The sequence below is a fragment of the Cydia amplana genome, chromosome 15 (assembly GCF_948474715.1).
Source record: "Cydia amplana chromosome 15, ilCydAmpl1.1, whole genome shotgun sequence".
Taxonomy (NCBI): domain Eukaryota; kingdom Metazoa; phylum Arthropoda; class Insecta; order Lepidoptera; family Tortricidae; genus Cydia; species Cydia amplana.
The window spans coordinates 11,177,749-11,193,224 of record NC_086083.1 but is presented as its reverse complement, the minus strand read 5'-3'; the positions used below and the strand labels follow the sequence as shown (position 1 = coordinate 11,193,224).

At 40.0% G+C, this 15,476-nt stretch overlaps 1 protein-coding gene across 1 annotated transcript in view; it reads left to right on the top strand.

The window, feature by feature from the left end:
- The first annotated feature begins 337 nt into the window (after positions 1-337).
- LOC134654587 (E3 ubiquitin-protein ligase UBR1) overlaps positions 338-15,476 on the top strand; it is a 47,300-nt gene continuing 32,161 nt past the window's right edge. The window contains exons 1-6 of the mRNA XM_063510056.1: positions 338-707; positions 5,918-6,029; positions 13,097-13,245; positions 13,756-13,920; positions 14,252-14,406; positions 14,947-15,089. Of these exons, the coding sequence (XP_063366126.1) occupies positions 5,944-6,029; positions 13,097-13,245; positions 13,756-13,920; positions 14,252-14,406; positions 14,947-15,089 (698 nt within the window). The 5' untranslated portion in view covers positions 338-707; positions 5,918-5,943. The remainder of the gene's footprint in view (positions 708-5,917; positions 6,030-13,096; positions 13,246-13,755; positions 13,921-14,251; positions 14,407-14,946; positions 15,090-15,476) is intronic.

Below are 15,476 nucleotides of genomic sequence, written 5' to 3'. Positions count from 1 at the left end.
ACGTTGACAATCAACGTAACGTAACGCCGTCTAGGAAACCGCGCCATCTTGTTTACATAGACAACGTTCTAGTGACGTCAGTCAACGCTATATAGCGGCCGTAATATGACGGCACCGTTTTCGGAGGAATCCAAAGCTTAATACTATTTGATGGCTGTCATGGCTGTCGGCTGGCTTCCTGGCTTATTACCGCATTTTTCGCTTAAACTTGGTTTAAACTACTTGGCTGACTTGGCATCAGGTAAATGAGAAACGCAACAGCCAGTCTATAGAGCCCTTTAAAAATAATAAGAAAAAAATAGACGTTTACATTTTAGTCTATGGTCCTTAGTCGTCGGATGAGTTCATTATATTTTTGTTATATTCCCTAAATAAATATTTCCAAATTGGACACCTTTGGAAAAAATAGGCAGTACATTCGCAATTTGTATTGCTTATTTATTTAATCACATATTTTTTGTGAACCATAGAATCGGTAATTGACTAAATCTGAAAATTGCATTGTGTGGTAAATGTCAAAATTTCAGTCAGTGAAATCGTGCTAATCATCGAGATTCGAGATCATAGTTGAAAATTCGTGATGTACTTATATTTGAAAACATATGGTATTAGTGAACTGAGTGTTATATTTAGCGGTTTGTCGTAATCTGGCTGTTGGCTACACATTGGAGAGCGCAGGTGGATGAAACAATTTTGAGAAAGTGAAGGTGAGACGTATTTTCTTTTGTTGTGGTTCCAAATGAATTATATCCAGTCGCGCGTGTAATCGGCGCGGCTATGTAGTTATTTATTTTCTTAAATTCTAAGGTTTCACTCTTGTTGGTGTTTTACGACCGTTGTTTTACGATTACGGAACATTTATAGCCATTCAAGTTCTTGATGTTAACTGGAATTATCTAGATTTTCTCAGAATAAGTACCCGAAGATATAATGAGTTCACGTAAGTAACGACTGGCACTTAGTTTTTTTATTGATTGTTCAAAGGAGGTTAAGAAAATTTCAGCTTGATCTGCTATTTTTGACTTATAATATTCTATCTATCTATTGTCTTAAAATGCTGATATGATTCCGAACATTTTGTATTTAAATAACTATTAAACAGCTGATCACTTTTTTGTCATTAAAAGACTGTATTTCTCAAGAATTTTTTATCTATCTGATAAGACATTTATTTGTTGTTACAATTACAAAATATCTTTACTTATCTAAAAATAAACACATAAAGTTGCAACAGAGTGCCCAGCTCAAGAGTTACGCTTCAGGAGTAGGGGAAAAGGAACACACAAAATTGTAATTTCTGTGTGCATGTAGGGTGAAATGCCCAGGGGTCTACCACAGGCACAGAAATTCAAAAGCTTTCTTTTGAGAATGAGAGTTTTGACAGGCAACTAGACAAACAACCAATCAAAGTGATTTGGGGTTATAGTTGTGATATTGACTGCTCTCACAAAAGAACATAGATCAACTCCAAACATTTATCATCAAGACTATACCATGACTTATAAAAATGCTGAAGTCCTTCCAATCACCATGTATGTGCAAAATAAAACTTTGTTACAACTGGATGACCCTGCTTGACTTCCTGTTATAGCTAGACAGACACATTTGCCACAGAAAAGGCCATTAGCGCTTTTTATGATAAATGAGTATTTATGTTGCAAATTAAAATAAGTTGTTTTATATATTTAAAAATATTAAAATTTTAGTATCATAAAACTGACAAAATATGATAGGAAAAATTTTAAATTGAAGGGAGATTTTATGTTAGTATTTATGATACATATTATAGCTCATTCATCAAAAATTTATTTGCCATTTTGAAACCTACTTCCTTTTTTTATAGCTTTCAATCAACTTTAACCATGTATTACATTGAAAATTCACTTTGTTTAGTTTAGCTATCTGGCACAAGTAACTGCATAAGTCTTATTAGAACCCTCTTTCATTCCAATTGGTATGAATTGGAAGAGAGGGGTAGCTTTTCTAAGAAAGTTTTTTCGGCAGTCACCAAACTAAGGCTAGCATGCCATTGGACCTGCGAAAAATACCATTCCGTACAATGCCCATGAACAAAAAAATGGAAGGCCGGCTTTAGCCCTCAGGTCAAAAAGTTTGGAGACTCCTGTTCAAGATGTAACTTGGATGAGGGCAGTACTGCCGTGCTAACAACATTTATGCAGTAATCGCAGTTGAAAAGTCATGCAATTGTTTATCTTCTCTTTGAATAAGTTCTTAATTTAAACGATGGTTTTCATGCAAATACTGCACATAGTATAGTAAGCAGGGCAGAGTACATGACTGGTTGGTGTAATAATCCTTTGAGGAGTACAGTCAGCAGCAAAAGTTGCTAAGCGGGCGAGGTGTTCAAAATGATCTTGACGCGACTTTATTGTTAAAAGAATAAGAGTGCGTCATGGTAATTTTGAACACCTCGCCCGCTTAGCAACTTTTGCTGCTGACTGTACTGCCGTACTAACAACATTTATGCAGTAATCGCAGTTGAAAAGTCATGCAATTGTTTATATTTTGTTTGAATATGTTTGTTATTTAAACAAGGTTTTTCATGCAAATACGACACATACGATAAGCAGGGCAGAGTACATGACTGATTGGTGTAATAATCCTTTGAGGAGTACTGTGTTAACAGTAAACTTTTGGCATGTTACGAAACTAGTATCACAGACATATTACAGATATTATTAAGGATAACCAGTGATAGTAATCAACTAATCATGTAGGTATGGGGTGTGTATATACAATGTAGTAGGTACCACTACTTGTTGAATCGTTATCTGTTTAATAGTATTGTTATCAGCATGCCATTATGTATATATTTTAGATTTAGAGCATCAGATAACACACAAGCTATCTTCTATATTATAATATTTTATTGCTTGCTCAACCACACAATATTGTTGCATGTTAAATAAAGAAAGTTATTCTAGTTTTCTTTTTAATTTGAAGAGAAGTGAGGATATTTAATTTGCAAGAACTTATTGACTTACTGTTTTGAGTAAAAACCAGTGTTTGGCACGCACGGTGCCACACCGCTGGATTCCGAGTAGAAATCTTAAGGCTCCGTCACACAGGCGCGTTTTGCTGGCGAGGTGTAAGCGGGGCGCGACGCGAGCGCCTCGCGCGTGCGATCTGCGCGTGGCCGCAGCGCCCCGCCGGCACGCCACGCGCTTCCCCCGCTTTGATCGCGCCCGCACAGTCACATACAACACAGCGCGCGTTGCGAACGGTTTGGGTTGTGAGCGCGGCGCTGGCGGGCCGCGAGCGTGACGTTGGCGCGACGCGCGCGTTCTGCTGGCGTCCTCAAGGCGCGATGCGGGCGGGACGCGGGCGCGGCGCTGGCGCCGCGCGCGCCGCTCTCATCGCGCCCCGCTCGCAAAACGCGCCTGTGTGACGGAGCCTTTAATATGGCCATTGAATGGACATGACTGAAATGCTGCGATCTTGTTCAAAATAAGTTTTTGAATGAGATTTCTACTCTGTATCCCGCGGTGTGGCACCGTCCGTGCCGATCACTGGTAAAAACACCGAACCTGAAGGCCTACCGCGAACCACGTTCGACCTGTTGACTCTCTGTCGCACCTGTAAATTCGTACGTAAGTGTGGCAGGGAGACAACACTCTGAGGGCCTACCGCGAACCACGTTCGACGTGTTGTCTCTCTGTCGCACTTGTAAATTCGTACGTAAGTGTGACAGGGAGGCAACACGTCGAACGTGGTTCGCGGTAGGCCCTCTGATCTGCGGTCGGGCGACGTGATCGTCTCCCGTTCGACGACGCGTCACTGACTTCGTGTTGCTGACTTCGAATGGTATTTCATATACCTCGGCCAGACTATGCCCATCGCGCTGCCGCGATGTTGCCGCGTTGTTGCCCGCTCCGGCCACACACTGCCCTACTCACGCGATTAATCGCGACACTCCATACCGGTCCTTTGACTCGCGCAAAACGCATCCCTCTTTTATTAACATTGTTAGAAAAAGACGGGTAGTCTATCTCGCCGCGAGATACTGCCGCGCCAATCATGTGCTAGGGGTGCGGTGCAGCGATAGCGACACGGATGAGTATATAAATAACGAAATTTCGATGTTCGCGGTAGCCCCTCAGGAAATATTCACCAGTCATCAAACGCATCCAGATACAATAACCTGAAGAATTCTGAACTAAACCTCCAGTCATCGACCCACTTGGCATTGTTTTCATAAATTCCTGCCCAGAGGAACAACCTCTAGATGACTACATTACATTTTCTTTGTCTTAGTGTAATGGGCTGTCTGACCTACTAAAAGTTTATCGGTGACTATGCGAATTATTATTGTTTATTAGCGATTGATAAATTTGGGGTAATTAACCTTTATAATTAGTCTAGATATTGTGGGCTACGTTATTCTTCTAGCCTTATTTATACTAACAGCAACTGACTATTTGTCGATCTTATGCCTTTGCAATAAGGTTTAAGAAAATTATGGTAACAGTGCGAACCATGGTACTGTGCTATATGGCTGCCTACAACTCCTACAAGCCACATCCCTTCTCCGCTCCGCTGTACAACCAATGCTATTAGTTGAATTCCGCACGTGTCCTCTAATCTACGCATCAGTGGAAAGGTACCTTAGCATCGGGTATCTAATGCGTTGTGTCCTTTTGAAGGTCTACTTTGTCGGTGACGTAACGCGTATGGCATCAGCGGCAGCTACCTTATTAATCTGCAAAAATCTGTATCATATACCGTTGAATTTAAAGCTAAATTATCAAACGTCATCATGCTAAATATCAGCTTCTTTAGCTTTATCAGAACTATTAAAAGAATTAGCGTCACGTACCCGACCGAATGCTCCCATGAATAGTATTTATTAATTACTGGAAATAGCTGGAAAACGGAACCAATCCTTTGGTTGTATGGATATTTTATTGATAGTTAAACAATTGATTTTTTTATTGCAAATATTTAATAATAATTTCCATTGTGTTAATAGAGGCTGTGACGACAGTTTTATGTCAGCATTTCGTACCCGTGGTATTTACGTAGCTGACGTCAAGCTCGGGTATCTTTACGCGATATCGCAGTACAAACGCGCGGTTATTTTGGAATTGCATTGCGTGATAAAGCGGTTTCAATACCCATGCCAATGCCGTTATAATAATCTATAAGACACAAGCTACGAAATTAAGAAGGTTTGCACCACGTATAGTTAGCATCATGGGCCAAATAGGTACATCGGGACTATTCGGGACGTTTGGGACTCATCCTTGTTTATTATAATTTGTAACATACGTACGTAGAACGGCGTATTGTATAGTTGTGTAAATATCTGCCCAATAAAACCATTATCTTGTACTAGCTGTCCCAAAAATTTATTTAACAGTAAATAGAATTGGCCAGCTAGACTTAAATAGTCATTAGCCCAGTTTTCTTATCTCCTTTGTTTATTAAAGTCGCATTTCCTTCTACAATGAGGCTTCAACAAATTGTTATTCATGATTAGATAAGGACATTCCGTTCTCATTAATTTAAACATCAATCATTAATGATTTTTGGACATTGATATCCTTCATCTGGCCTAGATTGAAGTCGTTAAACCTTTCGCACGAAGATAATTATGATACCAGGTTCCTTAACTGTTGCCCTAAAGATTAAATATCAACACTATTAGGAGTATTAGGCCAGCCGCATACATTTGGAATTTTTAACCGGTTGCCGTACGGAATGACATGTGTGATCGGGACGTCGCTATACCCCTGCGACCCCCCCCCCCCCCCCCCTTCCTAGCCCTGTCTCGCTTGCACATGCCATTCCTTACGGAACTAATGAGGGAAATACAAGTAGCAACATAGTCTGTGTGCAGTTTAGGGCGTCATTGTGAACCGTATTCCACGGCCTTAAGAGATGTATTTCTTTCCAGGGTGCTGGAGCGTGCGTTGACTGGAGATGAGCTCGCCACCGCCCGTGCAAGAGGTGGACGTTGGAGACGAGTCTATGGAAGACGACTCCGCCGACATGATACCCGCTGACAGGTAACAGTTTCTTTGTGCTCAGGGCTACAACCGCGAAAATCGAAGTTCGCAAATTGCGGGTATTTTTCTCTGTCTCTCTAATTCCGCCTTCATTGGAGTAAAAGAGAAAGATCCCCGCAATTTGCGAAATTCGGTATTCGCGGTAGCCCCTCTGGTCTTCGTGAATCGTACAGCCATCAGATAAGTACAGTCAGCAGCAGAAGTTGCTAAGCGGACGAGGTGTTCAAAATGATCTTGACGCTTAAGAGAATAAGAGCGTGTCAAGGTAATTTTGGACACCTCGCCAGCTTAGCAACTTCTGCTGCTGAGCTGACTCTTATGTCGGAGCGGCCAAGGTGCTCACAAATATCTGAACACGCCTTCATTGCCATAATGTGTGTTTTTTTAGTTTTTAAGATATCACTACATAGTATAGAACAAAGTCGCTTCCCGCTGTCTGTCTGTCTGTCTGTATGCTTAGATCTTTAAAACTACGCAACGGATTTTGATACGGTTTTTTTTTTTAAGAGATAGAGTGATTCAAGAGGAAGGTTTAGTACATATAATTTCCTAACCCGTGCGAAGCCGGGGCGGGTCGCTAGTATTGTATAATATGTAAGTATGCTATTTTTAACACTCGGTTTAGACTCTCGCGCGAGCCACGAGACGAGCCGCGAGCCGCGCCACGAGACGCGAGTCCACCGTTTACACTCGCGTTCGGCTTGTCATTCGGTTATAAACCTTATGCCGTGCCATTAGTGTTTAAATTATATTAGCTCGAAGAGCTTGCGAGACACGAGACGAGCCGCGAGCCCACCGCTTACACTCTCGTCTCGTGGCTCGGCTCGCGGCTCGTCTCGTGGCTCGCGCGAGAGTCTAAATCGACTATAAGGTATTTGCCTATGGATGGGCCAATAGTTGCCTGAAAATAATGAATTTCTTTTTTTTTCTATTATGCGAGTGCGTGTTCAGATATTTTTGAGCACCTCGGCCGCTCCGATATATCCGATGGCGACTGTAGGTACAACGCGCTACGCGTAGAGCAAACCTTGCGTATGCAGTCGCATTCCGCGTTTGTCAGATCAGCAGGCGTATTATGGATGGCTTTATCCACGTGATAAAATTAAAATAACTGTCACTTTTTAACACCGCGGGATAGACAGTGACGGATACCGTTTTATCACGCTGTCGCGTAGACAAGAACGACCATCATATCCGTGCTGTTTGTCAATAGGATAGGAAGCTGCGTCTAATTTGGTCCATTGATGTAAATGACAAATTCCTCTACCAAACACCCACCCGCTCTCCACGTGTATAGTTCGTTTTTTTTAGCATTAGAAATAAGGTAAACAATCTTGACGTGTCTTTTAATTGAAAAACACAGTTTAAAAATAAGTTACGGTAAATATGTAACAATTATGAATCTAATACGATCTTTTATAGTCTTCTGCTTTCATAAGTTAGTTATTGATTTTTAAAAAGTGTTTTTTAAAAATCAATGCTAATGATATATGATTGTTCAGCATAATCGTTGCACTTGTACATTACTTGCATATTAAAGTGATGTCGTCGATAACGATATCGATATTACATCAATTTCATCATGCACGTGCCATCACATAATTAAGCAAATTATCGTCTGTTTACGAATTACACACAGAGTATAAAATATATATTTCTGAGAACTGTATCATACTTTTCATCAATTGTCTCAAAGGCGTGTTTATTGCGTTGTAAAGATGCCTCACCAGTGATATTTACCTACAGAGGGGTTGATTAGATGACGATATTGATTAGAAAGATTATTTATCTATTATAATACAACAAAAATCAAACATGGAAATCATGTTTATCGTATGCCTTATCGGTTGCTAGAGAAATAACAACTTCAGTAACTGTTTATATTTCTCAAGTGCGAGTCGTATTTGTTATAAAATTTTATTATTTTTCGGTAACAAGTTTGCGACGTATCAATTGTTTTTGTTTTAAATCTGAGTGACATTAGTTAATGTTATTTCTGTATAATTTTTAAGAAAAATATACCACAGGGTGTTGTCAAAGGCAATACTGAAATTAAACATACAATTAATGTCTTTATTCAAAATCACCGATATAGTGCTTTTTTACTCAGAATGGTCATGGTATGAGTCCTGCTGTACCTAGATATTTTAATTGATGACCATGATGAGACATTGAATTGTATCATATATCATTTAAGAAACTTGAGCTACTTACCACAGCAGCATTCGATTATTGACACGATTAAAAAAAAAACTGACTATTACAATTAATTTTAACAGTACAGTTTTTCCTATTTAAAAGGAAAAAATAATTAAAATACGTAAAAACCTACCACATACCTAACGCGTTGTTATTTCAACCACAGGAGCTACAAAATTAATGTTCAGAAGTGTCAGTCAGTAGTCTTGCGACGTGCTTGTGATCGTGTCAAGTGAATGTGGACTTTACAACTATGGGGCTAAAGGACATTTTGAGTGTTATTTGTTGTAGACGTAACAATGAAACCCCTTGTAAGAAGACCTGTTGTGATATAGACATGATTAACTCGTATATGAAGTGAGTATGCTTTAATAACCCGCATTAAGTGATACCTAAAGGCGGGATCTCGCTCGTAAGCGCATATTAGTGCGAGCGAGATGTATAGAAAGTAAGTTACGCAAACGTTAGCAAATATGTCAGGTTAACATTGCTAACGCAGTCGTGGTAAGGCTATTAGGTAGGCATGGTGAAAAATCAGAAAAATGATTTTATTACATTGAAAATTCGCATCGTTACTCATTAACCTATTTCTAGCGACCTTCTTTAATGGGTTCAATGTCGTCAACAAGGTCCGCATTTAGGAAACAGGTAGACCAGACTAGTCGTCACTCGGCAACGTGTCATCAGCTAATGGCACGCTGCCATCATCCGTTCAACGACCCACGATCCAAAATAAACCCTAAAACGTCTAGCCTAAAACACATTATCGAACATTTGAACTCGCTACTTATTTTCGTTGCGGTTTACACGAGATTCGAAATTCGAATTTTCTTGATACAAGTAAGCGATCATGCAGTTGAAAAAGGATGCAAATATATGAATCGCAGAGTCGCTTGTGTCGTTTCTTTATAGAACAAAATTTAGCATAAATTTCATTGAGTTTGGATACGCTTGGAATCAGAATTTCAACTTAATTCTTTCGGGAATAGAGTTGTAAATGTCATGAGAATGTCCACAGATTTTTGGGCTAGGGCATTGAACTAGTATTTTATTAGTTCATTGGTGTTTTTTATAAGATTCTTTCTAATTCCAGGCTCTCTGACGTCTGTCTGACCTTTTGACAGTCGGTCAGAACTTATTTCTGATGTTGTGATGTGATGTTTCAAACAAAAGGAACCTCCATGTCGGTCGTTTCATATTGACACTAAATATTTACCCTAGTAAAAAGTTTAACAAATGGCTTATCGAAACACTTCTAGGTCGGGTCGTATTTAATGACCTCCTCTACCCTTTTGGAAATTGGTTAAAATTATTGGATTTTAAAGTAAATCTAAATAATCGAAATATACTAAAAGACAAAGTACAGTCTCAAGTCTAAACCTTGGTAGGATCTTGAAATAATTATTGTGTCTTCAAAGTTCAAATATTGCAAAAATCCATTAAACTAAGATGTTCATCTTAGGAGGAGATGAAAATGGAATTGAAAGTTACTAACGACTTGAACACGGACGAAGTCGTGGGCGGTGGCTACTACCTATTTATATTCTGTATAATTAAGTGGTAAATATTTATTAATTAAATAAGGTTAGTAGACGTATAAATAGGTCAATACATCTGACTATGACATTGGCATTTATCGAACGAGTGATACAATACTACAGAGTGCAGGCACACTCATTAACAACAACAACAACTGTATACTAATGCAGGTTGCGATACACATAAAAACACGATATAATTGTTATAATAATGAAAATATTTATATTCTCGGTTGTGGCGGCCCTACCGTATTGATTAAAAACCACGTTATCAAATCAAGCATACTTGATTGGTTGTTAATATTTTTATATTAATAGCCTAACCCTGCCTAACCATGTCTCGTATGGCCACACGCCAAGACACCCAGTACTTGTATTGTTTACATTCGCGACACACGTCTTTAAAAAAATACCCGATAGTGATGCGAAAAGTTTTTAAAAGTATACCGATTTTTCCCGAGGAAATAGTGCTGTGCGGACGTTTTAAACCATGGGTGTTTGACACCTAGCGAAAAGCCGTAATCGGTCTGTTTTGATTCGATAAAATGGAAAATTTGGCGAATTGGTGATCGAAGTTAGTAATGCACGAATACGTCTGACCTTTGACTGATCATGATCAAAGTTCAAGGACGGTTGTAAAACAAACGCTGTACCTGCATCCTAATGCAATAAGCTGCTCATTGGTTGGTTGCAAGAATCCATTTTCGCTACTGTTTTGATGATGATGACTTACTAATAAACATTTGATCATATTAATGTTAGTGTTAATTAAATTTTTATGTATATTGTTTTAAAATAAATATATCTGTGATGACTTACTTTCATTGTCCAAGTGACATTCACATTTGAATTCTGCATTCGTGTATTGTCTAAAGATATTGTGTAAATTGAAAATTGATTGGATTCATACCTAAGTCATTACATTGCATAGACATCTTGATGAATGTAAATGAGTTTTAACACGCGAAAATGCACAATCACCGTGTTGATGAATTTACAAAGAAAATAAGGCCTTATGACACACACACAACATCTGCGTTTATTAATACTAAAACCGAGCCAAAAGGAATACTCTACACAGCGCTCATTCATGAATACATACCAATGCTGTGCTGACTTCTATCTCACTGTTTTTACTCTGTAGGTGTATACATTTTTGCACAACAAAGCTTTGTAAGGAGTACTAATACGAGGGGCGTTCAAAATATTCTCGGTATTGATATCTTACGACCTCTTCTAAAATTTCTTTCGTTACTGGCCGCTAAGGTTTATTCATTGACATTAAAAAAAAGTATAATTCGAACCGAGATGGTCTTTTGTTTTTCTGCAATTGCTGAACAAACATGAACATCATGTGCGAATTGACAATGTTAACTAAATTAGAACATCGATGCGTGATAAAATTCTTGACAAAACAGGGTAAAAATTAAAAAACCATAAAAGAGGAAATGGATTGTGTTTACCGTGAGTCTGCTCCTTCTTTATCTACCATTCAAAAGTGGTCAAGCGAGTTTAAACGCGGAAGGGAGAGTATTGAAGTTGACCCTAGACCTGGCCGGCCTGTAGTAGCTACTTCACAAGAAAATTTTGATAAAGTGGAAAAACTTATATTGGAAGATGGTCGAGTGAAGGTAAAATCTATAGCACAAGTAACCAATCTCTCTATTGGTACCGTACATGATATTATACATGACCATTTTAATATGTCAAAAGTAAGTGCAAGATGGGTTCCGCGAATGCTGACTCGGCTTCAAAAAGACATGCGTGTAGCTTGTTGTTCCGATTTTATTGACCTGTGCGGTGAAAATCCTGATGAGGTGCTGCAAAGAATAGTTACTGGAGATGAAACCTGGGTTCATCATTATGACCCAGAGAGTAAACAAGAGTCCATGCAGTGGCACATTAAGGGTTCAGCTCATCCCAAGAAGTTCATGGTCATCCCTTCAGCTGGCAAGGTCATGGCCACGATATTTTGGGATTGTGAAGGAGTATTACTAATCGATTATAAAGAAAATGGTGTAAATATCACAGGACAGTACTACGCTAACATTCTACGTCAATTAAAGGATGTAATTAAAGAAAAGAGGCGAGGAAAGTTAACCAAAGGTATTCTGCTTCTGCATGACAACGCCCCCGTCCATACTGCTCATATTGCCAAGGCAGCTATTGTTGAATGTGGGTTTAAAACTGTTACTCACCCACCGTATAGTCCGGACTTAGCCCCCAGCGACTTCTTTTTGCTCCCCAATCTTAAAAAGGATCTGCGTGGAAATAAATTTTCTGACGATGAAGCATTGAAGGCGGCAGTGGAGGAGCATTTTTACACGAAAGATAAAAAATATTTTTACGAGGGATTAAAAAAAATAATTGATCGATCTTTTAAGTGTATGAACATAGGGGGGGGGAGTATATTGAAAAATAAAAATATCAAACTTTTCGTACTTGTTTGTTTTCATTCTCATACCGAGAATATTTTGAACACCCCTCGTAAACCGTGATTGATGTTACAAGACAGAATAGCATCTTAAATAGATACCGAAACGGGTCACTCGCGTATTTAAGTCGAAAATTGCTCGACATGTTTCACTCTATTCCGAGTAGCATCATCGGGAGCACGCGTTGGCGGACCGACGCAGCCGCATGTCTAAAAATAAGTGACCCGTTTTAATAAATATTTAATATGTCTTACGGAAGTTTTGTTATTAGATTAGCATCTTCCAGTACAAAATTGTGTATAAGTTCTCGAACATTAATAAACACACGAACTATATTATAAGAACGTAAAAGTTGAACGGGTTTTCCATTCGGTAAATCGTAGCGACATTGATCTGTCTCTGTAGCTTACTTAAAGAAAAAATTAAGTTCCAAGTTTCTCAAACCAAACATACGCACCTGGCGTGTCTCAATCTGAAGTGATATAGGTACATAAACATTACTATGCGAGTAAAACACGATTATCATTTTCCTACTGAAGATCGAACACAAATCCATACTTACACGACTATAGTAGCTATTATTATCGCTTCTTGTTGCCAAATAGTCATCAAGGAAATATTCGTACGCATCTCTGACGGAAATCGCAGCCGGACGTAGACGTAGTCACATTTACTTACAACGTACCCACAGACCAATAAGACTGAAAAGTGCACCTACACAACTATAATGTTTACGTAGTCACAGTCACCAATTTCCATACACTATCAAGTGCAATTAGTAGTATCAAATTCAGTGGTGTTTCCAGAAAAACGTTACCATAAACTTTCATAGACTGAATACTGCATCTACAAATCCAGTGATGTCTCGAGTGAAAGTGATGATCGACTCCCCCAGATTCACGCTGCCCGCGAAGGCCGACGCCGTGGTGGAACTGTGGCGCGCCAAGATGGCGGAGGGCGTGCTGTCGCCCGCGCATTTCCAGGACCACTGGAGGGTGACCGTGCCGAGGATATATTCGCCGCAGCCTAACAGGAGCTGTTTGGGTATGTTGATCTCTAACCTCCTAATATAGCTTTTTCAATCCAAGAATACTTAGGCACACTTGCACCATTCCACTAACCCGGGGTTAAGCGATTAAACCGTTTATAGGTTTAAGTACCACTTATTTTAGGCGGTTGACTGATTTTCTAGTAGAAGGTGGCTGAATTTACCATCACGCTCCGCGATTGTTGCGCCATTTAGCGTCTTAGCTAAATTTATTGTTTAATACTTACGCTATAGAATTTTCAATTTAGTAAGAACCCTAAATAGCATAACAATTCCGTGTGGTGCTGTAATAATATGTTACTGTTTGAACGCCGCAAAAATATCTGACACGATCTTATTTGTAGAGCAATAAGAGCGTGTCACATATTTTTGCGGCGTTCGAACAGTAACATATTATTGCAGGTGACTGTACTATGCATATACATAATACTGACATCGCAGCGATTCCTAACCGCCAAAGAAGGACCTAAACTTAACAAATACAATTCGATACTTGTCAATTCCAGACTGGTCATTTGACGAGGAGTTGGCAGCGAAACTGCTCATCCAACCATTAGAGCAATTGATATGGGGCTCCAGCGAAGGATCGGCGCCTCCGCCCCCGCGGCGCTCCACGCTGTGCGGGCGGGTGTTCAAGCAAGGGGAGCCGGCGTACAGTTGCCGCGAGTGTGGTAACTATACAGTAATACAATTTTGAACTGCAGGAGCAGTGGAGGTTAACATTTTTCATTTGTCTCTTGCTCGTGGCAGCTAGCCACCGCGCGAAGGAGTAGAGGACCCTTCCTTATCAAGAATAGATCTACGCTCACGCTCAGCCCAGGATCTGTAAGTGTTCTAGACATATGACGAAAAATCCGAAACCGGCACAGCTAGTTAATTCCTGGCTTTATATTTGCGTGATGCTGCTCCGAATTGTGTAAATCAATTTGTTTGAACTTTAACATCTTTGGCCCCTCAGTAGGAATGTTGCCGATTAATGATAACGGGGGCGTTTTCTTCCAGGCATGGACAACACATGCGTCCTCTGCGTGGAATGCTTCAAAGTGTCCGCGCACAGACATCACAAGTACAAGATCGGACAGTCGGGCGGCGGCGGGTGCTGCGACTGCGGCGATACTGAAGCGTGGAAACGTGATCCCTTCTGCGAGCTGCATGCAGTAAGTGTCACAATTCGTAAGCCTTATTGCAAAGGTATAAAGTCCACCAATGGTCAATGGTCAGTAAGTGGCGGGTAATACTAATTAGGTATTAGGGACATTTTGAATTTAAAGTCCGCTCTAGGCAGTTGTCCGAACGATTAAGAGGACGCGGAAGCGATCGATTATTTACTCGCTCAAGTACTTGTACTGTCCCGTGTGAATAGAAGAGGTGATTCTATTAATCGGCGGTCGCTGTAGTTCGTTTTTTTAGCATTAGAAAGAAGGTAAGCGATGTTGACATGTCTTTTAAATGAAAAACGCTTTTTAAAAATCAGTAACTATTGACTATGATTGTATTAGATTCATAATTGTTACATATTTGCCATTATTTATTTTTAAAACGTGATTTTCAAAAAAAGACACGTCAAGATTGTTTACCTTATTTCTAATGCTAAATAAAAATGAACTATAATGTTCAAACTGTCGGCGAACACTTTCTAAAAATCACCCACGGAGTAAAAACGCACTTGTCAGTAAATAAACTTAAAACTTTTGCAGGGTCCTGATGATGAGGAGCAAGCACAGACCAGCATCAGTCCCGAAGTGATAGAACGGATGAAGACCGTCGCGTCCGTCTGTCTGTCCTACTGCTTCAGGCTGCTCACGCTTGACCACGCGCCCGGTTTGCCCAACGAGTTGAGGTGAGTCGACAACTTAGGACGGACTGTTTTAACGCAGAAAAATGGCGATACGACTTAAAATAACAGAAACGGAATAGCGAAAAATAACTAAAGAATTCTACTGCCCAAAAGTACGCAATCTACGCTGGAAAATGATGGAGCAATTCGGTGCTAATTATTTTCTACGGTTCCTCTCCGAGAGGTTTGCTGACTATCCAACTTAAAGAGAAAACTAAACCCAACCTCAACCGGTTTCCCTAACACTAAGGCCTGAGTGCACGCTCGGAGCGGAGCGTTCGGCGGGGCGTGCAGCGTGGCATCGGGCTCACAAGTGATTTGAGCAGCGTGCACTAAGGCCGCTCCTATACGTTTGCATTTGTTTAACATGCACGCCGCACGCCCCGCCCC